The sequence below is a fragment of the Sebastes umbrosus genome, chromosome 5 (assembly GCF_015220745.1).
Source record: "Sebastes umbrosus isolate fSebUmb1 chromosome 5, fSebUmb1.pri, whole genome shotgun sequence".
Taxonomy (NCBI): Eukaryota; Metazoa; Chordata; class Actinopteri; order Perciformes; family Sebastidae; genus Sebastes; species Sebastes umbrosus.
In genome coordinates, this window is record NC_051273.1 from 17164082 (window position 1) to 17191898 (window position 27817).

At 40.8% G+C, this 27817-nt stretch overlaps 1 protein-coding gene across 4 annotated transcripts; it reads right to left on the reverse strand.

Annotated features, from left to right (window-relative positions):
- On the reverse strand, nt 1-26876 carry tpm4a (tropomyosin 4a). 4 transcript variants are annotated; one of them, XM_037770405.1, is made up of 9 exons: nt 26515-26862; nt 24210-24335; nt 5969-6102; nt 5698-5815; nt 5501-5571; nt 5329-5404; nt 3739-3801; nt 2603-2672; nt 1-326 (listed from the first exon to the last, which is right to left on the reverse strand). In XM_037770405.1, the coding sequence occupies exons 1-9, from the start codon at nt 26626-26628 to the stop codon at nt 244-246; spliced, it is 855 nt and encodes a 284-aa protein (XP_037626333.1). In that variant the 5' UTR covers nt 26629-26862; the 3' UTR covers nt 1-243. The 4 variants fall into 4 exon arrangements, with proteins under 4 accessions (XP_037626333.1, XP_037626335.1, XP_037626334.1 ...); XM_037770406.1 differs by lacking the exon at nt 1-326 and adding an exon at nt 1589-1825 and having other exon boundaries at nt 26515-26876; XM_037770407.1 differs by lacking the exons at nt 24210-24335; nt 26515-26862 and adding an exon at nt 19082-19246.
- Between the last annotated feature and the right edge of the window lie 941 nt (nt 26877-27817).

Genomic DNA, 27817 nt, shown 5'->3' on the forward strand with positions numbered 1-27817 from the left:
TTTCTGCAATCACAGCTGGAGATAAAAAGAAAGAAGCGATGGGATCAAAATGACATCCCATCTTAAAAAAAAAAGAAGAAGAAAGTTGTGCCTTAGAAAAAAAACAAAACATCAAGGGACAAGCATTAAGTTAATCCCCCTTCACACGGGGAAGATTTTACAGCTCGAAATGTGGAATGGAGTCGAACATTTAAAGGAATGTTACATGACGATGTCATCCTCTCCAGCTTCCTCTCTGTGTGTTTATAAGCTGTTCAGTTCCTGCAGGGTCTGGTCCAGGACTTGATGCATGCCCAGATTCTCCTCTTTGGCATGTGATAATTTCTCTGGAGAGAAGAAGAAGAAGAAAAGTGACATCAGCACATCATCAAATACTGCTTGTGTCACTGCAGTTTATTCTCCATTATAGGTTCATCTAAAAAAAAAAAAAACAGCATCCCTTGCAAAACAGCTCAGAGCACTGTTTTACTGGACAGATGTTTTGCATAACTATTTTGGTTAAAGTTGTGCCACATGCAAAAACCTCAACCACACCGCTGTGCCTTCCATGCATAAACTGCTGACTGTCGTTCTCTGCCAGAAGACTGTTAGTAGATTACAGTATGGATGTTTTAGAGGACTTGTGTGATACATTTGTTGTATTGGATGCTACCTTGTGTAATGTAAGTAGACACATAAATATATGCAATATCAGAAACCATCAAAAAGGAGTTGGATTTACAATCAAAGGAGTGTTTTAAAGGGGATTGCAAACTGCATTAATTCACACAAAAAACAGAGAAAATCTCACCTTGTCTCACATGAATTTGCGCTGATAATTAGACTCACAATGTACATCAACAATCAGTTTGACAAGATCAAACTATTGGTTACCTAATTACTAGGGCTGTCAATCGATTGAAATATTTAATCGCATGATTGTCCATAGCTAATCAGGATTATTCGCAAAGTAAATTTTTATCTTTTCAAAATGTACCTTAAAAGGGAGATTTGTCAAGTATTTAATACTCTTATCAACATGGGAGTGGGCAAATACGCTGCTTTATACAAATGTATGTATATATTTATTACTGGAAATCAATTAACAACACAAAACAATGACTAATATTGTCCAGAAACCCTCACAGGTACTGCATTTAGCATAAAACATATGCTCAAATCATAACATGGCAAACTCAAGCCCAACAGGCAACAACAGCTGTCAGTGTGTCAGTGTGCTGACTTGACTATGACTTGCCCCAAACTGCATGTGATTATCATAAAGTGGGCATGTCTGTAAAGGGGAGACTCGTGGGTACCCATAGAACCCATTTTCATTCACATATCTTGAGGTCAGAGGTCAAGGGACCCCTAAGAAAATGGCCATGCCAGTTTTTCCAATGGATTCCTTAGGTTTTCTAGTTTCATATGATGCCAGTATCTTCACTCTAACAAATTTAACGTTTTATTATCGCGTTAACTTTGACAGCCCTAATAATTATAGAAATCACAGAGTGATGGCAATGTACACTACGTAGCTGAGGTTATAAAACTTGAAGGTATCAAACTTGTATGAATAATCAAGAACAGAGAGACAGAAGCTGTAAAGTAGGAAAGAAAAATATTTTTTAATTAATTATTTCCTGCATAGTAAGATGGGACGAAGGCACATACAGAATGCTCCAGAGAGAGAAGATGAATTCAAAGCACAAGACAGAGAAAGGGAAATAAGAGGCAGAGAGACAGAGAGATGCCAGAGCATCTTACAGAGATGTCATGTCATTGAGAGCATGGTCCAGCTCCTCACTAATGGCCTTGTACTTCAGCTTCTGAGCATACAATTCATCTGGAGGTCAGAGGTTCGACAGGAAGTACAGGCAGGTGTTCAGGGACAGCAGCGACACAAACAAGCCGAGAGCAGGATAAGAATGAGAGGCAGATGGAGGAAGAAGAACAGCAGAGGGAGGAAGGAGAAGACAAAAATAAATAGGTCAGGCTTTTTAAAGATGCAGAAATGCTTGGAAGAAAGAATGGTGAATATCTAATTACGCTCAAAGCTCAGCTAAAGAGCTGCAAGCTTAAAGCTGCTCTGAATGTCTCATAAAACTGCTCCAAATACAATAAACTCAGCGGCCTGTGGTCCAACAACTAAACAATGCTGACCTAAAAACATCGGAGCACATTCTGTCCTCTTTGTGGTGCAGCTAACATGGAGTAGCTGTCCTTCACAAACAAGGGGCTTCCATGAGCTCAGGGGTTTCCATCCATTTGGCAGGGAGCGCTTTCTTTTCCACAGAAAGTGTTTACAGTGTTGCTGAAATAGATCGCTCCTTCTTCTGGGGTCTATGTCAAGCTGAATGTAATTGTGTATTTGAAGCATTACGATGGATTAGGATTAGAGTTGGCCTCTGACCTGCAGGAAACTCCACTAAACGATCTGCTCGTGGTTCATCAACAAACATATTTCCTAATTTACTGAAGCTGAATGCACCCTTAGGTCCAGATGACTGGTTGCTCATTTAAAGCCAGTCATGAATTGCATTTGCTTTTATGTTGTGTTATAAAAATGGTATATTTTGGTGTAAACAAAGTGGTGCAACATTATGTGGTGCTGATCTCATACCTTCCAGATCATCAATGGACTTTTCCAGTTTGGCCACTGTCCTCTCTGCAAACTCTGCACGGGTTTCAGCCTGACGGAAACACAGACACAGTACGTATGTTACAAGGTAAAGAAACCAGCTATAACGCAGCGAATTCAACACACAGGACTGGAATACTGCTGGTTTTAAAGAGCTGTTAGAGCAATTACTGTTACCTTGAATTTGTGAAAACAACTTTGTTTTTCTCACATGCTTCCACCATGAACAGAGAAGAAGATTTTTGATGAATTGTAGTGAATGGGCGCCGCGTTTAACAACAGCAAAATTAATATCCGTTTACAAACTCTTACACAACTCCTGCAGTATTATCCAAGTCTCATCTATCCAGTCGTAGGCTCACTACTTCCTAGACTTGCCGCAGTAGTCAGTGTTACCAGTGTTACACGGTGTTACACGGTGTTACACGGTGTTACACGGTGTTACACGGTGTTACAAGGTGTTCGGGCACACACCGGTTACATTAATTGCCCACCACCCCGAGCGTCGTTTTGCTTTTTTTATAGAAATAAAACACATTCAGTTGATATTTGTGTATCAGCGCCGTGTTATCAATATATAGTCGGACAATGGACGCTACAAACTGAAAGTGAAAGTGTCTGCTCCATACACAGAGTAGCAGGCACCTTCTGGATTCTTTGTTCACTGTGGAGACATGCCAGAAAAGTTTTCTACACGAATTCAAGGTGACACGAGGTGAGTAATTGATACACAAATAATCGTTTTGGGGGTGAAGTATTCCTTTAAACTGATAAAATGAATAGTGAACCAGCTAAAATCATCAATTTAGTAACATAAATAACCGATCTAAAGGATGTGATGAAAACTTGATGAAGAAGTTGATTATTTTTGGGCATATTTTAAAAGATGTATCCAGCAGAGGGAGATAGTGAATGTAGGGAGAGAGGATGACATGCAACAAAGGTCCCCGGCCTGATTCGATCCAAAGACACTGCAGTTAGACCACTATCCAACTGTGATGTCAGTCCCAGTGTTCTTTAAAAGTGCCAGCATTAATGTGGGACATTGCTGATTTGTTTCATTCTAAAAAAAAACAGTTTATGGTCAACTAGTGTGATGACAAGAATCAAGACCTCACCTCCTTCAGTTTGTCAGTAAGAACTTTGATCTCCTCTTCGTACTTGTCTTCTTTTTCTGAGTACTGTTGACATACAGAGACACAGAGGGAAAAAAACATTACCTAATCAGCAGCAGAAATACAAACAAATGCTTACACATGCTTTCACCTACAAATGCACAACATACTCTCTATCGTCTAAGGATTATAACTGCACCACTCTCTCTGAGGAGTAATGTGTAAAGTGGGAGGATAGTGGCACGAAAGAGGCGAGGTGTTGGCCTGACCTGGGAACAAGTTGTGCTGCGATGCCAAACACGGCCTGACTGAACAAAGCAATGGCATGTATCGCTACAGGTCATGTGGTTAGCCTGGCACGCCGTCATACTGCCTGTCTGTGCGTGGGGAGGAATTTAACGTAGCAAACAGGAAGAATGTGCTGCAGGTCTCTACAGGCTGCTAGTCCACATAGACCAAAACACCTTATGATGCCATTAACCCTGTATACACAAAAACAGCCTCAGAGGCACTATTTTTATGTCTTAGATTCTCATTTTGTTTTTTACTTGTGTGATCTTCTTAATGAGCATTATTAGAGGGAGCCAGCGACTCCTTCTTTGTAATTGTTGGGCATACGACATTAAACTTTGTCACGCGGTGGATACGTTATTGAACAAACATATGTTCGAACAGCTACTCCTAATAGTAGAGTTCAGGTCTTGCACTCTTGATACATTCAGGTTTTCATCTAAACAGCCTGAGGTAAAATAAAAGGTTGCGTTGGAAACGGAGCCTGATGATACACAATTATAACGGAGGTAGTATGAAACAACACTTTGTCGATGTGGTATCCCTCCCTACTCACTCAAATTACTGCCCACTGAGCCATGAAAACAGCCCAAATGATAGGATGCAGGCAAGTGGAGATGAGTATGTGCTGGGTGCCAGACCCGGTGTTCAGTTTATACTGTTGTATATTTAGGTTGTTTATTTGTGAAAGAGAAGGAAAGCAACTCCATAAACAATCAGTGAGCTTCGCAACTGTATGCCAATATAATTAGAAAATTAAGTTTTACCATTGATGCAATCTGAACAGATACATTTGCCTTTGGCAAAACGTTATCAGAGTCAGTGAATGCAGCCCAACTTGGTAAACAAGTGTTTTTTATCATAGACTGTATGTAAGAAGCAGACGCAGTCACCGTGACGTCACCCATTGGTTTGTGGACTGCAGTTTTGAAGCCTCAAGTTCGGCTTTTTGGCAGTCGCCATCTTGTTTTTTTGGTTTCGTCTGGTTTGATCAATAGATATAATTGGGTATCATCTGCATAACAATGAAAGTTTATGGAGTGTTTTCTAATAAAATTGCCTAAAATAAGCATATATATAAGATGAATAGAATTGGTCCAAGCAAAGAACCATGTGGAACTCCGTGACTAACAGATAAAAAAGATAAGTTGACTGCAGTCTGCTGCATTTTTTCCAGTGTGGAAAAACACAACTGATCTGGCACCTTGGGAGGGCAAAAAAAAGAAGTACTACTTATAAATGTGTATTTCTGTTGCAGGGTCCAGTCATCATCGCCACACTCACGTGCAACATGACACTCACCTTCTCAGACTGGGCTTCTAAGGACTTCAGGTTGTTGGTCACATTTTTCAGCTCCTCCTCCAGGTCACTGGCTTTACTGTGGAGAGAAACCAACGTACGCTTGGTTTTAATGGGAGAGCAGTGGGCGAGGGTGTGTGTGTAGCGCTCGTGTTCGTGCGTTCACTGGTTTTACCATTCTGACAGCTCGGCCCTCTCCTCAGCTCTCTCCAGCTCTCCCTCAAGGATCACCAGTTTACGGGCCACCTGGGAGGAAAAACATTAAAACCGTTTGGACGGTAGCACAGTAGAGACCGAAAGATACGAATAGGTCAGATTAAAGACTAAAAATGCCTGAAAAGTAGAGTGCAGCGTCCACTGTCAAAGTCTCACCTCCTCGTATTTACGGTCGGCCTCCTCAGCGATGTGTTTAGCCTCCTTCAGCTGCATCTCCTGAATCTCCATCTTCTCCTCATCCTTGCCTGCTCGGTTCTCGATCACCTTCATCCCTCTGATTGGACGAGACATAAATAAGGCTTTAAATGATTTTGTGAAAGCCAGGTGATGCAGCGTTCTCACACACAGGCAATTGCAGGCATAAATGCACATATACAACATTTGAATCTAAAGAATATCAAGGTTGTTTAATACGACTTAAACTGACCTCTCGCTCTCATCTGCGGCCTTCTCAGCCTCCTCCAGTTTCTGCAGCGCCGTGGCCAGCCTCTCCTGGGCTCGGTCCAACTCCTCCTCCACCAGCTGGATCCTACGGTTCAGACCTGCTACATCACCCTCCGCCTGAGAGTGAAGAAAAGCGGGAAGAGAGAAATTTAGTCATTCATTCATTCATTCAACTTTAAATCATCCAAGCTGGTCTCACCTTCCCCCCTCTTCCCCACCATAACACAGGAAGAGAAGGAAAAGGCCCAAAGAGGGCAGCGGGGGGAGAGAAAAGACAGCAGCTCCACAAAAAATTATGAATAGCTAGAAAAAAAAGATGGACAGCAACCTGTAGCTTTATTTCAACTGTCTGCACAGCAAAATCAACTGTATAAAAGTCCACTCTAAAATAAGTGAATAAATGCTATTAGACAGCTGAGATGAGTAAAATAGTTTAACTTCATGCTTTTTAATTCGGAATAGTTTTATGGCTTGTAAAGCTCTTTGTAAGACCATGTTGAAAATGGAATAGAAGAAAAATAAGACAGGGATCATAGTTTAGTTTCTAGGAATCAGGTGTGTTGTCCAGTACTGTCTTGACCTGACAACCACCACGGTCTAGAGGTTTCAAATGAGGCATTTGATTCATGAGGAGTGCAGAGCAATAGTCACTGACTGAAAGTTCCTTGTCTCATCAAAGTGCAACATCTCAGCAGTTTCTTCTCCACTGAGGTATCTGTCATTTTTTTGGAAAAAAATGATTATGTATTTTCAAATGTTGAGTGATAACTTCAGCTAATTTGGACAACTCCCAGACCGGACAACGCTTGTCAATCACAAGATAGCCACGCCCTAAAGCATACCCTGCTTTATGGTCTATTTGACTCTAAATGGGACCATAATTTACTAAATGAACATCATGCTGTATTGAAGAAGACTTGAAACTAGCGATTGAGACCATAAACTCATGTTTACAATGTTTACTGAGGTAATAAATTAAGTGAGAAGTAGGGTCATTTTCTCATAGACTTCTATACAATCAGACTTCTTTTTGCAACCAGAGGAGTCGCCCCCTGCTGGCTATTAGAAAGAATGCAAGTTTAAGGCACTTCAGCATTGGCTTCACTTTTCAGAATCGGAGGTTGCTGCCTGGTTTATATAAAAGAAAAATACAAAAATTAAACTCAAGTGTTATTATTGTATATTTCTCTAACTTTATCACTGCAAAGAAACTGCATTTTATTTTCAAAGCTGTTACCAGTGGATTGAGGCAGCCATGTTGGGGGAGAGGAAGCTACACAAACATTTGGTGCAATGCCGCTGCAAGGACTCTTATTCTGAAAATACTTCTGATAAATAAGTGAATATAACCATGGACTACAGGGAGATATTCTGCCTCAACACTCAGTGCTGTGTCTGTTTTCTGTACACTCATACTTAGACTGAATCCACATATAGAAGTCTGACTGCAAGTAAACTGAAATACATTCACTTCCATCTGTAAGTGAGATACTGTAATCTATTCTTCATGCTCTCTGGGGCCGCTCATGTTTCATAAATCAATAGTTGTCAAGTTGATTAATAATAACTGAAATGGAGACAGCTGGAGGTCCTTAGTGGATCTTATATAGGAGCGAGGCCTATCTACAATAAACACAACTACTGACTGCTGAGTCTGCCTGTCGAGTCTAATCCTTTTTAATATCTGAACATCGCCAGACTTTGGATTTGAATGAAACAAAAACTAAATTTCCGGTGACTGTGAATGAAGAACTGGGCCAAGTATTGTCTCTTCTGCCCTTGGTAAACAAAGGCAGAGAGGGGAAAAAGAAAGCAAACAGACAACTATACAGGCATTTCATCTCTGTTGGACAGGGAGTTTATCCAACCGCCGCCTCCTATGGAGCCACTTTCAAACTGGAAACCAGCCCACCTCAGTTTTCATACAAAAGGTTACCACAAAGAGACTGTCCACTGTTAAAAGTTTACAACCAGACAGCCACATAACTGCACTTTTGAACAGTTACAACACTGAATTATTCATTCAAACCCAGACTACTCACACAAGTTTACTCCCTGTTACTAAAACGAAGCAGGTGGGGGTTTCTTAGACAAACAGACGTTATTCTGTGCTTGGTTGCAGCGCTGCAGTTAGTAGGTCAGTGACTCATTAGCTAGTCATTCAGTCCAGAAGTCAGGTTGCCAGTCAAAGTGCCTGCCATTCAGCTTACAGGTGGGTGAGTCATTCTGACAGCATTTGGCAAGATAAAATCATTACGAGAGACAAAGGAGAAAGAGTTGGCAATGAGGAGGAAAGGTGACGCTGCACAGAGAGGAAGAGCGAGCTCAGAAAGCTCAGTGGAAACGAGTTATTAAGACCTCTCATTTCCATGCTGTCATAGGCTCAATATTTCAGGAAATGAAAGCATGGTTTCCTCCTTGTTGGCTGCTGGCACAGGCCTCATTTTTCATTTTTCAGATTTTCTCCCTCCCGTCTACCATGTCATCCTAGACTGCTGACTAGCCAGTCAGCCTTTCCACCTCTCCGTCCTCTCCCAGGTCCTGCCCTACTGCACCCAGAGCTGCCGAGGGAGGCCGCTGATATGAGACAGGAAATGTCTGTCACGACTAGCGTTGACATGCTTTAAAACAGCCAGCCAGTACTTGATAAGAGGAAAACCTAACCCAACACGGAATGAATGAAAAGTCATAAATCGGTCGAACATCTTGAAATCTCATCAGCGACGTCCTTCACACAGGTCTGTCGACGCCACATCTGGCTAGTTTGAACAGAATTAAACCAGAGCCTGAAATAACAGATATCGTTATTCCCCTTAGTGCTGAGTGAAGCAATGTGCTGTGAAGAATACCGTCTGCACTCTGCACACAAACAAACATGCTATTCATGAGCTTTAGGTGCAGCCACACCGGCTGTAATGCACTTCCAGACACACGCACGCTCTGCAAACATGCAAACAGTCATTCTGTCAATCTCTGCCTCTCTCTAACAAACATCACCAGCTCAGCTAGCAACCAGCTAGCTTCCTGCCGCCTAGTAAAATGTCAAAAAGTCTCAGCCAACGCCACTGCGGTGGTAGTATATCTACGCTCGAAATCAAATGTGTGCAACCTGGCGCGTTATCTGTCATCAGATTTTCACAATCACAGGGGGGGAATCCCCTTATACACAGAGGCAGCCTTGTGTCAAGTCAAAAAGCGTACATGCATACAGTACATGCCTCTAATTCACTCAGCCATGAGAAGAGAAGAGCTTCTCCTGTAAGGTAATGTTGAAATTCATTCCCCCTTCCATTGCTAATAAAACCATTTAATCATTGCTTAAAGCTCTTTTAGTATTTAGGCGAACCTTTACTCTAAGAATAGACGCTAAACGTTACTAGACAAATGAGGATCTTGAAAAAAGTGACAGGAAGTCAGCTGCCCGACATCCTTTCATTTCCTCCCTGTGATTGTTCTTTCTTTCAGAGCTGGTATTCTCTCCGTCTGTCTCTGGCCATGCCCCCTTCCTTTAGCAACCACTTTGCATTCTCCGGCTGCCAGGGACGCACGCCGCCTTATATGGTAAAACAAACTATGGAGAATGTTTGTGGTCGAGAGTATCAGGAAGATTGTGGCAGCGAGCACGCACGCGAGCACAGACACGCACACACACACACATACAGTATATATGTAAAAGATACTGGACGGCAAGTAGCTGCTCTGTTATCAATCTAGCTTAATGTGTAACACTGGTGCTTTCTAAGAGGTGAACTGTTGGCTACTTAACAGCTGCCCTGGACCAGTTAGTGCCTTGCTAAAGGACATTCAGTCATAGTGGTTGTAAGACTCTTAAAGGAGTAGTTCAACAGTTTGAGAGATTTGCTTGTTTGATTTTTTTTGCTGAGACTTAAGGCTGGCCCACACTAAAAGATATTTTCAAATCTTAACAGATGTTGAAAATGTAAGAGACCCCACACATAACGACATGTTATGTTAACAGTTCTGTTCCTATAGTGTGTGGTGAGCAACGATTTGACCGAAACAGCACACCACACACTAACAGATTCAATTCATGAACAACATGACAAGAATCTCTCGCAACCAAACGTGACTTTGGTGTAAACAAACATGGTTAGTCGCAGTCGTGTCTAGAAGGTAACCCACAATTTGGGAAATTCACGCGAGATGGTTAAGGTTAGGATATGTCGTCGGACAGCGAGTATCGCAGGTGTTTTTGCATGTTTTTGCAAGCTTTCAATTTGCGGGTTATCTTCTAGACACGACCATTAGCCACGGCGGCCATGACTGTGGTTGTTGTCCTTCCTTCTTTAGTCAGCTTGGTTCCCAATTGGCTATCGTTCTTTCCCACGTGACTGCGTTATCGGCTATCCTCAGTGTTAAATATTTCTGATTTGAAATTGGAGCGATATTAACATATCTCACACCACAGGAATATCTGGAGAGAACATTTGTAAAACATAAAAAATCAGGGCTTTGCTGACCATTGTCGGTAGGGGGGAATCGGCTTGGTTCTCATGTAGTATGTGTCTGGCAATCCCATGTCGGTACGATGAATGCGAAGCTACAGCCAGCATGTGGTTAGCTTAGCTTAGCACAAAGACTGGAAACAGGTGGAAACAGCTAGCCTGGCTCTGTCCAAAGCTCACAAATTAACCTTTTATATCTTGTTTGTTTAATCCATAAAAAAAACTAAACTGTAAAAACAACAAAGTGGTTTTAAAGAAGGTTATGTGCCAGACGTATTCTTGGCCGGCTGCAGTCTCCACTGGTTGCCTGGCAACCGCACAGTGACAACAATAATCTGTAAAACCACATTGTGTTTTTAAACTTCCGTTTCTTGTATGGATTTAACACACAAGATTTAACGTGTCAATTAGTGAGCTTTAAAGATGCTGGTAGGCAGATTTTATTACTTCTGGACAGAGCCAGGCTAGCTGTTTTATACTAAGCTGGCTGTAGCTTCATATTTAATGTACAGATATGAGAGTGGTATGCTAGCTCAAGAAGACACTAGAGGCAAGACAGCAGTAAACATATTTCCCAAAATGTCAAACTATTCCTTTAACAGTCAGTGCTGCCTGGTTATTCTGCGCAGCATCGAAACAGCAAAAAACCCACTAACACCCACTAATATCTGGCTTTTGTCTTCAGTGTATGTCTCCATTTCCGATGCGATGCTGTGTGACGTGTGTTGAAGTGAATATATAGTAAATAAAATCAAGAGGGATTTGGACAATTATTATAATTTCTTAACGTACAAATCATGCAATTAATATGCGCTCCTCAAAGCCACCAGACTCCAGTCACAAAACGATAATTTGACCTCGCTGATCGCCGTTAAACTCGACAGAAACAAAATAAAACTCGATCTTTGTTGGTCTTTCTACTTATCCAACAATCACCAACCCTAATATAATATATTAATAATATATTTGCTTATATATAATAAGCAAAAGATATAAAAAAGTAGTAACCACCGTAACATTTTCCCTGTTTACTAACCCTGCTTCCTGTGCCAGCCAGTGCTTGTCGCCTATTTTTAGCAGGTTTTTACTGGCTAATTTTGGTGGGAAAGTGGCATAAGTGACATAAACTACAACACGTTGGAAGACAGGGCTCTAATTCCCCTCACCTCTCTGTCTCTACTCAGTAAACAGTCTACCGCCTGACTTGAAGATACAGCACAGTTGTACTGGGAGTGACTTAAGAAATACCTGAGTGTATTAGATACAAGATCAAGGACAAGTGAAAGAGGAATCTAATTACTAGCTGATTCCAGGGCAGTGGGCTAATGAGCTGCACAATGCTGTTGGGGTCCAGGGGAAGTTATTCCTGACACTGCTGCTGCTCGCTATACTCTCAATGTAAATGTGTGTCTGTGTGAGTGTGTAATCTTTTCCTGGCATGCAAAGAGAGCTGCATACAATGTATAAGGCAGCCTGTCATGAGGTGTGATATGTAAAAGAGGGTCATTAAACTTCCAGACAAGCATCACAATGAGATCTCTCTGTGCAGAAAAGTAATTTGTCAGACTTTCACACAGCTCTCTTGAGCAGGTTTGAGTCTTTCGTTCAGGCTCTGACGCACAACACTGAAGTGTCTTTGCAACCCATTTATAAAAAGGCCCATCAGAAATCCACAAAATATATAATATATAACCAAACTATTTAGACAGTTGTCCTTCTTGTTTGTTTGTTTTTTGGAATTTAATTTGATCCTAGCAATAAAACTTTTTATTAGGGCTGTCAATTGATTAAAATATTTAATTGTGATTAATTGCATGATGGTCCATAGTTAATCACGATTAATCACACATTTTTTATCTTTTCAAAATGTACCTTATATGGAAATTTGTCAAGTATTTAATACTCTTATCAACATGGGAGTGGGGAAATATGCATTCTTTATGAAAATATATGTATATATTTATTATTGGAAATCAATTAACAACATAAAACAATGACAAATATTGTCCAGAAACCCTCACAGGTACTGCATTTAGCATAAAAAAATATGCTCAAATCATAACATGGCAAACTGCATTCCAACAGGCAACAACAGCTGTCAGTGTGTCAGTGTGCTGACTTGACTATGACTTGTCCCAAAACTGCATGTGATTATCATAAAGTGTGCATGTCTGTAAAGGGGGAGACTCCTGGGTACCCATAGAACCCATTTTCATTCACATATATTGAGGTCAGAGATCAAGGGACCCCTTCGAAAATGTCCAAGACCGTTTTTCCTCACCAAAATTTAGCGTAAGTTTGGAGCATTATTTAACGTCCTTCACGACAAGCTAGTATGACATGTACCAATGGATTCCTTATGTTTTATAGTTTCATATGATGCCAGTATATTTACTCTAGCTTTAAAACTGAGCCCGCTTAAACAGGCTTTGTGGTGTTAAAACAGATTTGCAACATAACACGTTATTATCGTGTTAACGTTGACAGCCCTACTTTTTACACAGTCCTTTCAGGCTAAATTAACACCACTTCCACTCTACAGTACTAGCACCGACATGCTAACAGACAAAAGCATCTCTGAAAATGATTTAAGTATCTCAATGAGCCTTGCATGCATCCACAAAGGAAAAGACCGGCATCATTTCCACTCTCTAAATGCTACTTAATGACATTATAGCAAATTTAGCTTTGCAACCCGCAGCCTTGGCATGCATAATCAGCTAAGCCACAAGCCACTAACATGGGAGTTTTCTCCAGAATGCCAGCGACTGCCAAAACCTATCAACATGTGGCAGTTATATTTGGAAAGTTTAGCTATTCCCAGGGAGAAAGTCCAAAGAAAACAGTGAAACCAGGAAGTAAATCTTTCCACAGAATCTGTTGGGAGTCTGCTAGAGGCCTAGCAGAAAACCGTCAAGCCCGCTGACCACACCGAGCGCCAAACAGACGAAGCCCTCGAGTTCATTTTGACAAACTGATGAGCTGAGAGAAGTGTGTCTAAAGTACTTCCTGCAATTAGCTTTCAATATGAGGTGTAAAGTGAGCACAGTTGTCTTGTATGTAGAAAACAACTTCAGTGTGTCTAGCAAGTCCAATATAAATGTCTTTACGGTACAGTAGATGGAGGAACTCTATATATAGAAACAGATGGTTTGAAATCAATAGCTGACCTCCATCGCCATGAGATAACTAACTTCTAGTGAACTGATGTGGCCACTTAACATGTGTTTTAAAATTTCACTGTAGTTGTACACCACTGACTGGAATATATCATTCCACCACCACACACTAATCTTCCTGTTGATCAGGGCTGGAGCTCAGGGACAGGAAGTGCTGGGAGTAGAAGCACAGGAAGTGCTGGACCAGAGTCGGCAGACGACATCCTGGGAGGGGCAGTGAGGGCAGGGGGGTTGGGGGGGTGTTGGCGGGGGACCTGCTCCCCAACGCTTATTATACGTCAGTGGAGGTTTTGAGTCCCACTTCCCCTTTTTATCTGTTTTTAGATATGGATCAGTATGTCACAAACTATTTCTACATTCTACACCAATTATCACCATGGCAACCATTCAACACAGCATACACAAATACATCAACTTCAAAAAAGGAAATAGATGCTTTTTATGCCTTTTACTGTCATTTTTACTTTTACTGTCATTTGAAATCAGTATTCAAATGCTTGGGTTTTTTTTATAGTTTTTTTTTATATATAAGTATGCAATAATAAAGTATGAATCCCACACTGTCCCGCGGGCACTGAAACAGGGGAGATGGAGACAGACAGACAGAAGAACATGTCACCCTGCTGCGCCACGCTGCGCCAAACCACGCCAAGAAGCTTTTGAATAACCTCCAAATATTTCTCACCGAAGTTTCGAAGCCCAAAAAATTGTAATCGTGACACTCCTACCATAGTTACATGTCTCCAACCGGCAAGGAAGCTCTCAGGAAGTGTCGACATAAATTGCAGTTTAGTGCATCCGAAAAGATACATACTACTGTTTATTCATACAAAAGTATGTTGAAGGATGATACACATTTTGGTATGTAGTGCGTCATATGCGGACGAAACTGCTCTCATTGGAACAATTTAGAAAAGGGCAGGCACTTTCAAAAAATACTTGGCAGGTGACTGGATGAACCATCTGTCAATCAAACTCTTGCCGAGGCCAGTTGGGAGAAGAGTGAAAACATCTTTTCCATACTGAAAAGCCTTCGGTGCTGTTCTTTGCTCTTCTTTCAATGAAGAAATACAGTTCTGATATAACTGATGCTATTGCAGCTACGCTGACCTCTTCAGGAGCCGCCATTGTTGTTTAGAACGAACAGTCGCCTCTCTGTGTCGTCACACACATCTAAACCATGCCTGTAGCTGCCGGTAGCTCCTCACAGGACGCTGATTGGTCACAAACGCATTACTAGAAGCCTGACAAGATGGATTTTTGTGTGATCTTGTGATATCGTGAGAACCCAGGTGCCATTCAAGGTAAATAAAGAGCCAATCTGGTTAATCTGTGTTGCTCTCACAGCTCTCAGGTTCATAGATAAAGTACAAATCATCATCTTTGGCCTGACTCTCAACTCTGAACCACGACACAAGAAAACTGCTGTGAACACTATGAAGAATGAACAGCTTATTGAGAATATAACGGTCGTAAATAAAACACATCTAAGCGGGTCAAATGAGCGTTTCAACCCAATGTCACGTCTCTGTAATGTGACAGAGCCTTAAAGCATTATTGAGCGGCTGAGTAACGTCTCCGGAGGCATCAAAACCACACTATAAAATAACACGAAGCAATTAGCTTTTATTTTTGTAGTTAGATGTGCAGCCAAGTGTTTTGCTTTTTTCTTCTGATGCCTCCACATTTTCAAACAATGATTCATTACCTTAACACACAGCGAGGTTCCTGTTTTGATCTCCCTGTGTTCTAAATGAAAAGGGTTTTTGTGCCAAGGAATAACTGCAGGTTGCCCTAATTATTCACACATGGGACCACACCACATCGCCACACAAATGCACGGCTGTTTGACTTTGAATGCACATCGAGTGAGCTGTGTGACAACTGCTTTTACACATTAAGGATGACATGGAAAAAATAATGTCACACGTCCACTCTGCAGATAAAAGACAATTTCAAGCCATCTCTTTAGCATTTGTAAGCAGTATTAACACTTTTAATAGGAATTATAGTGTAGCTGTAAGCTGATATGGGGTCTTTTTAAGTGTTTATTGATCTATTTGTCAACACTTTTAACTCCTCCTCTGAAGCACCCATAAGATAATATACACTTAGATAATGAATGACTAACATATAACACAGTTGTAACTATATAAATATGTCTTTATTGGAGAAGAAGTTGTTATTAATGGTTGAAAATACTTTAAAATGCCCTTATATCTGTTTATAACTACATTATTATGTGTTGTATTCATTATGTGTTCATATACTGCTTATAAATGATAAATAGAGGCAATTAAAGTAAAGTCTTACCGTTACAGTAATATCTCTAAAATGCCAATTTCAACTTTCACGTTCTGTAAGTGCATGTTATCCTTAAAAAAAGTTTATACTTTCATTTTGTAAGATCTGTCATTTTTTACAAATGGTGGATTTATTATTTTAAGAATAAAATTAGGGATGGGCAATATAGCCAAAATCTTCTATTATAATATAGATATTTTCATATGTCGATAACTATATATATCACAATATAACATGTTTTATTTTAATTCAATAAATAAATAGTTTATATGAAATAAGCACATGGTAAAGCCTATTTAATACTTTAAAGTATTAAATACTTGAAAGATGAGAAGTATTTTTTCTCATTTTAAGAACTTGAGTGCAAAATGAACAAAGTGGTTTTAAATGAAATTATAGATAAAAAAGAAATAAATATAGGCCTTGCCAATATTGCAATATAAATTATAAAGAAAAATATATATGATTTTCTTTTTTTTATCGTTTTGATGATATATATTGTCATACTACCCAGCCCAAAAAAAAATTCTCAATTATTAAAATATTGTTTGACTACAAACTCACTACAAAGTCACTACTTTTGTCTCTTAAGCAGTTACTGTACTCTTATATGTGGTGGGAAACACACAAATGCCTCATTAACAACAGAGATTAATAGAAGGTGTGTCTTACTATCCCAGTTAATACGCACAACCAGAAATTCATCCATCCAAAGTCATCCATCCATTTACTTTACTACCACTTCAATGCTTTAGATTTAAAGTATGCCTGCAGGCTGGAGATTTCCAAGAAGAAAACAAACATGTAAAGGCCGTTAAATGAGTGAAGAAGAACAGCAGAAGGCATCCACCAAACAATCACAGCACTTCATGTTGATGTCAAGGTACTGTATATCAGAGCTGCAACGATTAATAAATTAGTTGTGAACTACTAAATTCATCCGCAACTATTTTGATAATCAATTGATCGGTTTTTGTTATTCTCTGATTCCAGCTTCTTAAATGTGAATACTTTCTGATTTCTTTACTCCTCTATGACAGTAAACTGAATATCTTTGAGTTGTGGACAAAACAAGACATTTGAGGACGTCATCTTGGGCTTTTGGAAACACTGACTGACCATTTTCTGGCATTTTATAGACCAAACAACTAATCCATTAATTGAGAAAGTAATCGACAGATTAATCGACAATGAAAATAATCGTTAGATGCACCCCTTCCTATATATGTCCCAACAAACAGACAACAGATAAAACAGACAACTATGACCTCATACTTAAAGACTGTTAAAACTTATTTTAAAATAATGATTGATGATGTCACTGATGTGAACATACAAATTCATCAGCTCGAGTAAACACAAGCTGACCAAACGCCCAATTGTTCTTTTACCTAATAGGCAGTCTGTAACAAAGGGGTTAGTCCTACAGCACGCCAGCTTCTTTCATCATCCCAGCTCCCATATCTTTACAGCCACACCTTCCCTCCCACTCTCCTAGAGTCTTTCTACTTGTCCTGTCATTAACCAGCTCCTATAATGCAGAGGATATGGCACCGAAACACCATAAAGCAGCACGTGAAACAAGTCAAGACTGTTACCTAACTCTGCTGCTAAGCATTTTTTCTCCAGTTCAATCTCTAACTTTTCTGTGTGAGGTTACAAAACTCGGATGTGGGCAGAGTCGATAGACAGGCAGGTGACACAGTGAATACTATTCTATTCTATACTTGTATGAGTCACACATCCATGCGTCTTGTTTGAGAAACCACACATTTGTGGAACTTCAAAAATGACTTGTGCTAATAACAGCCTGAATTGTGTAACTGCTGCTGATTTGAACACACATTCAAAGTAGGCCTGCAACTAACTATTACTGTCATTATTGATTAAACTATCGATTAACAGTTTGATCTACAGAGTCAGTAAATAGCAAAAAAAATGCACTTTGCAAGTTCCCAGAGCCCAAAATGACATCTTCAAAAGTCTTGTTTTGTCTGACCAACAGTCCAAAAACCCACATATATGTAGTTTATTATCACGGAAGACTAATAAACCAGAATATATTCACATCTGGGAAGCTGCAACCAGTAACTTTTTTGCAATTTTGGCTTTGAAAAAAAATCCTTAACGATTAACTAAAGATCAAAAATTGTTGCTGATTCATTTTTCTGTTGATTGACAAATCAATTAAGTGAGTAAAAGTTTCCGCTCTAGTTGAAAAATGCCACATTTTCCAGACTTTGAATCCCTAATAACAGAGTAGCCATACTTTTAAGTATATGCCCTTTTTATTTTCCTATCATCAGTGCAGGCAGGATGGTATGGTGGTTGGGCATTCAACCAGGCAGCAGCTGGCACACATCCATCCAGCTGAAGTACCACTGAGCAAAGCATTGGGGTGGCAGTAGCTCAGTCCATAGGGACTTGGCTTGGTAACCGGAGGGTTGCCGGTTTAAGTCCCCGCATGGACCAAGTATTGAGTGTGAACTGGTCGCTGGAGAGATGCCAGTTTGCTTCTTGGGCACTGCCCTTGAGCAAGGCACTAAAACCCCCAACTTCTCGGGGCGCAGGTCATCTGGCTCCGACATCTCTCTCTCATTAACGCATGTATATAGATCCTGTTTGTGCATGTGTGTGTCCAGTATATAACAGAGTGAAAAAAATGAATAAAGTGCCTTTCTTCTTCTTCATTGAGAGAGGGAGAGGTCACAACTTTATTCCCATTTAAGCTCTAAAAAACTCAGAAAAACTCATTAATAAGTAGTTATAATTATACCATAATTTGTATTAATAAGAAGTAATCTGGTCAGTGTGATAAGATTAATTTAATTCTGTATAATAATAGGTCCAATGCTGTCTACGTGGTTGTTCACTGTAGTTTTGCAAGAGGCCTGTGAATCAGACACCACTGCGCATGCGCAAAACCTGCAGGAATCCAAACTTTTTTTTTTCATTGCAGACCAACGCCTTGCATTGTGGCACAATGAATCAATGGCATGGACTAATGTGACTAAGGTGAATGTGTCGAAGTTAACATGGATGAATGAGTCCAAATGAGGTGATAGCGGATAGTGGAGCGCGGTTATAAGAGAGAGAGAGAGAGAAAAAAGACCTGTAAAAGTCAAAAGTTTGTAAAGATTGTCTCACTTTCTCTCGGAGCTCCCGTTCACTGTCCAGCTCTCTCTGCAGGACCTGAGCTCGGTCCTCTGCGTCGTCGGCCTGCTGCTGCAAACACTGAATCTTCCTCTTCACAGCATCCAGAGAGTTCACACTTGCCATTATTTAACTCTTTTAATACTTAATTTAAGACTAGACGTAGAGGGAAATAAGACTATTTATGGGGTTGTGCAAAAATATTTTTAAAAAAATCAGCCTCCTGCTTATGTTGGTCTGTTCAGAGTTATTATAATAATAAGATGAAAAATGGAGATTTCAAAAAATGTAGGTCCAAAGTCTTTGGGAATGTAAAAAGAGTCGTTCAAGAAGTGCAAGAAAAAAAAAAAGTTATATAACCAGGAAGTCACAGTGTCCAGGTGTTACAACCCCAAAATGTTTCCTCTGGAGGTCTGGAGGAATGAGACGTTCATGAGCTGTTAAGAAAGTTGTCCTCGGGAATGTTGCAGTTTTTTGGTCCGGTTTAAAGAGGAGGAGGAGGAGGACTAGAGAAAAGCTGCGCGGTGAGGAGAGCGGAGAGCGCCAGACTGAGAGCCGGAGGAGGAGAGAGATGGTCGGGATGATGAGGTCAGAGAGGGCGGGGCGTGTGTTTCCTGCAGTGTGTGTGTGTGTGTGTGTGTGTGTGTGTAATAGCTGATCCCTGTGACTGATGTGATCACTGCTATGAGACTTTCAAAAAGAAAAGAGAAAAGCCAGGATGAATTACTTTCACATATAAAAGGGGCAGTGCCCATAGTTTAGATGTAACACACACAAACTTGTATTGACAGTCAAAATTTCCCTTTATAGACTTTTGAAGTTTTGAAGTTTCCATCCTGCTTGAAAACACAAGTTTATTTATATGAAGACAATGGAGTATTAGAAGCACTGCTGGGTCTTTGTGGTAATCACATACAAGTGTTCTTTGTCATTGCATGGGTAGAATATGGTCTCAAAAAAGTACGAAATGTAAGTCTCCCTCAAAAACATAACCCAAGGCACACTGTAGTGTTTGAACAAAAATCAAAATGCCTTTATTTTACATGGCAATAATTGTTTAAAATGACGACCAACATAGGTCTTCATCAGGGTCATTGTCTTTTCTTTTTTTTAAAGGAAGTGAAGGAAAGAGGCGATGAGAGGTAAACACAAATGATTAAGACGAATATGATACAATGTCACTACTAAATCAAGGTGGACCTAATACTTTCTTATGTAGGTCTACACAAGGACAATGACCCTGATGAAGACCTATGTTGGGGCTTAAAGGTCCCATATTGTAAAAAGTGACATTCTCACGGCTTTTATGTTATAAAGCAGGTTTAAGTTCTATATAAATACTGTGAAAGTATCGAAAAGCTTAATCCGCAGAGAGATACACACAGCCTGTATTCAGAAACTGAGCTTTTGAAACAAGCCGTCGGGATTTCTGTCCATTTGTGATGTCACAAATATACAATATTTAGGCAATTTCAAAGTTTTAAACGTAAACATTCTAAATGTGTCCCAGTTTATTTCCTGTTGCTGTGTATGTGAATGACATCAGCTGACAGGAAGTTACACATGGACCCAAGCTGTTGACTAGCAATGCAATTCCATTGCAATTCCATTGTAATTCCATTGAAATGTACTAAAACGGAGCGTTTCAGACGGAGGGTAAATACAGGTATATTCAAGCAGACAGTATGAGGAAAATAAAGTTTTTTCTAAACATTATTGCATGTAAACATGTTCTAGTAGAAACCCAAAATACAAGTATGAACCTGAAAATGAGCATGAAATGTCCCCTTTAATGGATGGAGCATGTAACTAACCACATGGGGTGTATATAAATTCATGATGATTAAGTCATCCTCACCTCAGAATATGATATAATCTGTTAAGTAAACTTTTAACAATCACGCACAATCAAATATAAATCATAAATATTTCTATTTTAGAGGAACTGTGTGACTGTTTGTCTTGAAGGAGTAAGCAAACAGACATCATCCACCACCTGCCTGCAGCTTGTCGTAGATCATGTGTGGGTGTAAATCAGATTTATGTTTCATGTTTCTGTGCTGGCCCTGCCTGTGTTGTTTACCCTTCTCAGCTTCCTATTCACACGATCGCCCTGGTGAGCAAACAACACGCCGGCTGACTGGACGAGCAACTAGGCCATTCAGATCTCAGCGCCCTTCAGTTCAGGTTCAGCTCAAATTCACTTCAATGCTGTGAAGAAGAAAATCTCTCACAATCAGTCTCATGTGTTGATTGAGCCCCTCTCTGTCTGATTTGCCCCCTCGAACCGGAAAAGCTGGAAGCATTGATTTCATTAGACACAGGAGGAGTGTGGGGCTTTCTGTTTGCCTTAGCTGCATTCCTCACATACCAGACCCCCCCCTGCCTGCTCTCTGCTTTCTCTGCCCGGCCGCCCCCACAGTCCAGTTTCCCCTAAAACAGTAACTGTTGCTGCTGGGAAATACTGTTATCAATATTAAAACTACTGTACATGCTGCCACTCGCTTTGACACCTTAAGCTTGTAAAGACAGACTCTTCATCAGGTTGCTTGAGCTGACGGAGAGCCGTGACGACCTAAATATCAGCATTTTTTTTTTTTATGAATCACAACAGCTTGCTTGTTGGGGTCTTTGGCTCACTGTTCTGCTCTCCCAGCCCCCTCCAGGTTTCCATTCTGTGTGAATTGAGATGTGTAATGACTCGACTGCTGCCTCTAATAAGTGACATGTGGAGGGGGATTCATGGAGGTGGAGTACAAACTGGAAATGTTTGTGTGTGTAGGACTTCACTGTAAATACATCTATTTTTAACAAAACGTTGAAGTGGAAGCTACACCTAACAGTCAGGCTCAAACCACAACTTCAACAACTCCTTTTTTCCAAGGGGCCCACTTGACCCACTTTACATGTGAGGCTTCTCCGAACTATTCAGAATTTATTTAATCTCTGCGTGAGGATAATCCAGCGTGTCTCAGCCTCCGTCTCTGTGTCTGTATGTCAAACGCTTCCTCTCTCTTTGTGTGTAGTACAACGCTGCATTTCCCTGGGATATCCTCCATAAGGCTCAAACAATACCACATCTTGGTGGCAGCTGGGAGAGTTTTTGTTTTCATGACGGTTTGCTTAGTAACCTTGTTGGAATGACTGGATCCTTGTTATAAAAGGGGCATTTCACTGCTTAAACTGGTAGGATCAGTATTTTATCCTTATGGGACATAATTGACTCCCTAATATGGACTTTGTTTTATATTTGAGTTCCCTTCACTCTCTCTCTCACACACACACACAAACACAGTAATCACACACGCCTGTGCACACATGCACTAAAATGCCAGAGGAGCCACCGCTGGCAGATATACAGCGCTGTGGTTTGCGGTGTTGCCAACAATCTCAAATATGATCTCTCTTCCCAGATTGCAGTTGATTAGCCACGGCACAACTGTCATTTCCAATGTTCTGCTACATTTACTGAAATTAATTATTTGTGTATACAAAAAAAATTCTCACAAATTTGACTTAGTTTGGGTCTGATGTAGACAACACAGTCATCCCATTATGTATTCAGATCTTTTACTTAAGTAAAAGTATCAATACTACAGTGTAGAAATACTCAGATACAAGTAAAAGTTCAGCAATAAAAAGTTTACTTAAAGGGGAACTCATTGTATAAGCTCCGGAGGGCGTCGTGTAAAACATGATAAATGTCCTTAAAGTTATGGTTGGCAATCCTGAGAAACTAGCAAGAGTACACTAGATTTTAAAAATGATCCAACCGAAAAACCGAGCCCAGTGTTGCCAACTCTTTTCCAATGAAAGTAGCTAACGTTAGCAGCACTAGCTCCAAAAGTCCCTAAATCTACTGAGAAAGTCGCCAAGTCAGCAACACTGACTGTCCGCCTGTTCGGACCTCCCTCCAAAGCCACTCCCCCAAAATTATCATTACATTCATGCCGAATGTAATGATTGGACGGGTTTATTACACTTATATTCTGTACTACAAATTCCAGATAAATGTAGCATAGTAAAAAGTACGCATAATCTAGACGTACAAAGTAGGATAAAATAGAAACACTCAAGTAAAGTACAAGTAAAGCTACCACAAAGTTGTACTTATAATGTGCAGTATTTGAGTAAGTGCACTTATATTCTGTACTACAACTTAATGTAGTGGAGTAAAAAAAGTACACGTAATTGTAGATGTATGATGTAGAATAAAAAAGAAACATGCAAGTAAAGTACTAGTACCACAAAATTGTACTAATAAAGTACAGTATTTGAGTGTGTGTATATATCCAACACAATCAATGACTAGAGTTTGGAAAGGGTTTCTGTGGTGATAATCACATGACATATAACAGTGAAAAGCAAAACAATACTTCCATGCTGGTGTCACCATAGCAAAGTCTGCATGTACACAAACTGTCCCTCTGTACGTTTACACACACTAGATATATAAACGTCATGCTCCTAACAAGGATGATGATGAACAACAGTGTCTGTTCACCTTTGCTGCCCTGGTTTGCTGGTTTGGAGGACCTGGGTGAAGATGTCTGTGTGTGTGTGTGTGTGTGTGTGTGTGTGTGTGTGTGTGTGTGTGTGTGTGTGTGTGTGTGTGTGTGCGTGTGTGTGTTTCTTAGTGTGTGTGTGTGTGTGTGTGTTTGGGTGAGGGGGTTACAGTTTATCCGTGTGCTCTTCTTTCAGGAGTGGCTGCACAGGAATGTAACAGTCTCTGAAGTGCTCCAAACCATTCACCGTGGATCAAAGTAAACCCACAGCTGGTAATGGCTGAGAACCATCCAGCTGTGGAATAATGGACTCTGGTTTTCAGCGGTGCCATGGTAACGTGAGTGTGTGTGTCAAAGTTGGAAAAAGCAAGTCATTAAGGACAAGAGCAGGAGCCTCTTGTCAATAGGACAGAGTGCTGCATCATTATTACTGTAGAGGAACGGCAGTTTCATTTCACATTTTCAGTCAAATGAAGTGAAACCCAGCTGAAATCCCCTGTGTGTGTGTGTGTGTATGTGTGTATGTGTGCGTGTGTGTGTGCGTGTGTGTGTGTGTGTGTTTGTGTGTGTGTATGTTTGTTTGTATGTACAGTATAAGTGTGTAACACTTTACTCACGTCTGCAGCCGTCTTCTCAGACAGTTCCAGTTTCTCCTGAGCGTCTTTCAGGCCCTCAGAGAATTTGTCCAGTTCGTCCTCTGTCTGCTTCATCTTCTTCTGGAGGTCCATCAGCTCCTCCTCCATCTACAACATGAGAGACTGTTAGTCCAGTTGACTCTTGTCAGAGAGTTTTTATCCAAATTCGGTTAGATTAGGGTTTTTTTACCCAATTTTTTTCCTCACTTTCCGCCATAGTTTACCAAACTTAAAAAAAAACTGTTGATACGAGCACAATGATCAAATCCATTATTTTTAGTGTAGGGCTGCCCAAAGTGGGGCCCGTGGGCCAAAGTTGTCTCAAGTTTGATTTGGCTCGCCAGATGGATCGCCAGCAATTCCGACCAACTTTTGCTGTCTTTCGGAGGCTGTAGCTGGCTCAGTTTTAAAGTTATAGCTCATGTTAGCTAGGAAGGAGGCTAAATAACGCTCGAAACTTAAGCAAAATTTTGGTGAGGAAAAACTGTCACGGTCATTTTCACAGGGGTCCCTTGACCTCTGACCTCAAGATATGTGAATGAAAATGGGTTCTATGGGTACCCACGGCTCTCCCCTTTACAGACATGCCCACTTTATGATAATCACATGCAGTTTGGGGCAAGTCATAGTCAAGTCAGCACACTGACACACTGACAGCAAGTTGCGTTAATGTGTTAAAAAAAATTGTTGCATTGGTGGAACTTGGCACCATTTTGCATCTTAACAATACAATACAATACAATAGGTGTTTACTTTTGGCCCGAGGCCCACCATTGAGCTCCAGTTTTGGCCCTCCAAGGGAAAAAGTTTGGGCACCCCTGCTTTAATGTGTTTGTATTCCGCTTCAATAATGATTCGTTCTGATGGAACGTCGTTAAAGTTGTTTGAATTCAGACTAGTGATAAAGCAACAGTGGCTGATTTGGGAGTCTAATTGTGTTTATGATGGGAACATTTAAATGGTAATGGTTTACTATCAGTCTCCCATGACGTGAACCCTAATCCACTCTCTCACACACATACACACATACCCACATACACACATACCCACGTACACACTCACAGGGTTAAGTGTTCACCCTAATCAGTGTCCCCACCGCCCCTGAGCCCATGAAGTACTTCTGATAATCCCACTGAATTCCACCCTGTCATTCTCTCCTGGTGGCTAAAAATACAGCTGTTATCAGTGAGAACACACAGACGCCTGGGACCATGGGCCTAATGTGTGTTGTGTGTTTAATCTGTGTGTTCACATGTATCTATTTGCATGCTTCTTATGTGTGTGTGTGTGTGTGTGTGTGTGTGTGTGTGTGTGTGTGTGTGTGTGCGTGTTGTCTCCTGTGTTGGATACACCTGTCAAATAGGCAGACAGACGCTCCATTAACTCTCTTTAAAGTGCTCCTGGAGGGAGGGATGTAACCACTTTTTCTCCCCCTAGAGCGCAAATCCTGATCCTGGGTGGTCTAATCACCTGGAGTGGCCAAAACCACCATGTTTACCACTGTAAACAGCATTAATACTGATGTATTATCACTACATTCAGCTACTACAGACTTCTTTTTAGTATATGTTGTTTGTGGAGTTTTGGTAGTGTCAGATGTTTAACTGCACAGAAATCAACCATGTTTCAGAAAAGTTGGTGTTTATATTTTTGGGTTGCCTGGATTTGTTCCTCCTACAGGTGATGAATTTGAGCTGGAATTGAAATACATGATTATGTAACAGAAAATGGAGACTGTATAGTGTCTAGATCTTATCCTGAGAGCATTGCCTGGCCTTTTAAGGAGGTGTTTGTTCTTCAAATATTTGTTGAATCTACCATCCAGTCTCTGAGCGACTGCAAAGAAAATATATTTTCAAATATTTTGTAGCTGTGATACAGCCAAGTAAAACAATTAACTAGCTGTGAGGAATGTAGTATAGATAAATGTGTTTACAGACAGTTTTCTTAAAGGTATGTCTGGTATGATGATTAGCTTAAGAAGTGGCTAAAGAGGAAAGCCTTAAGGAAAACCTCAAGTATGTCTTATGATGGGTCTGGAGCACATTTTTTTTCCAATAGGTTTTGAAACTCATCAACCAAATAATGAACACTTCCTCCAAGTACCAAATTACCAGTATTCCTTTGCTTTTGTTTGTTTGTTTGGCTCTTAATCCATAACTTTAATGTAACTATTTGCTTTTTAACTGATCAAAAACAGTATCTGAATTCTTTAGTACTCTGACACTATTGTTGTCATCACTACTGACTCATCCATCTCTTTATTGTCCTCGTCTTTCATTCCCACCTGCTTGCATTTGTCCTCTGCTGCCTTCTTGTCCGTCTCCGCCTGCTCCGCCCGGTCGATGGCGTTCTCCTTGTCCAGTTTCAGCATCTGCATCTTCTTCTTGATGGCCTCCATGGTGGCTGCTTGGATGGATTTCCCTCTCTGAGATGTGAAAATGCAGCTTCAAAAAGGTCTCCTGCTGTGTTGAGGTGTAGGAGGTTTCGGGTCTTACGTGCAGTACTGCTGGAGAGAGCTGGAGTCCAACAAAGCTGCAGAGGAATAGAGAGAGAGAGAGAGGGAGACAGAAAGGGGGAGAAAGTGGGAAGGAGACAGAAAGAGCTGTGAACAGAGATGGAGAGTTGAGCCCTATATGGGTAGTTATTTAAACGACAACAGAACCTGCCTCCAGTCTCTGATCACCCCCTCCTCCTCCTCCTCCTCCCATGTTTTACCTCCCTCTTTTCATCCTTTCTCTCCATCCTCTCCATCCACTGCTCCCTCACTCACCAGTCTGCCTCCACTTCATCTCGACTCCCTGACTATCGCTCTCTCAGACACGTACTCCACCCTATCAACCCACCCGTCCAAGGTCTTTCTAAGGGTTGTTTCTGGCTTCTCCACTGCACTCACTCGCTCTTCAAACGTGGCTGATCTCCTTATTTGGGTTGTTGTGTTTTCAGGGAGAGCTGCAGATCAGACAGGAGAGAGAGAGAGAGAGAGAGAGAGAGGCACAGGTCCTGTTTCCACATTTAACCTCCTGTCAATGGATAAAGTGTCCCGCTGGCACACAACATCCCACACCCAGGGCCTTCAAGACTGTGTATGTTAGAGGATGAGTAGCATGCAAAGTAGAGGGAGGGAGAGTTTGAGAGATAAAGGATAGAGAAAAAGTTCCCATGCACTGTCATAATATTTGGCCATTAAAAAAGGTGTTGCCCTGCTAAAGTCCACAGTTATGCCAAGGAGACTTAAACTAGCCAAACAGAGATACGTTTGTTTCAATTAATTGTAATGCTCTGCGAGGGAGTGTGATAGTACATCCCTTCACATCCTGCAAATGTTTGCCTCTATCATGCTACCACTGAGCTATTTTGGTTTTATGACTACATGATGTAATTCAGACAGCTCCTGTATGGTTATTTCAAATGTGGTCATCAGGAAAAAAAGCTTATGAAACACTGTCTGAAATTTGAGCCCTGAGCTCTGTGCACCTGATATTTGAGTTTGGTGAGTGAGGGATGAAAAGCAGACTGAGAATCAGAGTTTATGTGAACAATGGGGACCAGTGTCCACAGTTGCTCACAGTCACAGAGAGAGGGGTATG

Coding starts and splice junctions, on each gene's coding strand:
- tpm4a (XM_037770405.1), bottom strand. CDS start 26,628: ATGGAGGCCATCAAGAAGAAGATGCAGATGCTGAAACTGGACAAGGAG. Junction 5,572..5,697: donor CCGACCGTAAATACGAGGAG/GTGAGACTTTGA, acceptor TTTTCCTCCCAG/GTGGCCCGTAAACTGGTGAT. Junction 5,405..5,500: donor AGGGCCGAGCTGTCAGAATG/GTAAAACCAGTG, acceptor TTCTCTCCACAG/TAAAGCCAGTGACCTGGAGG.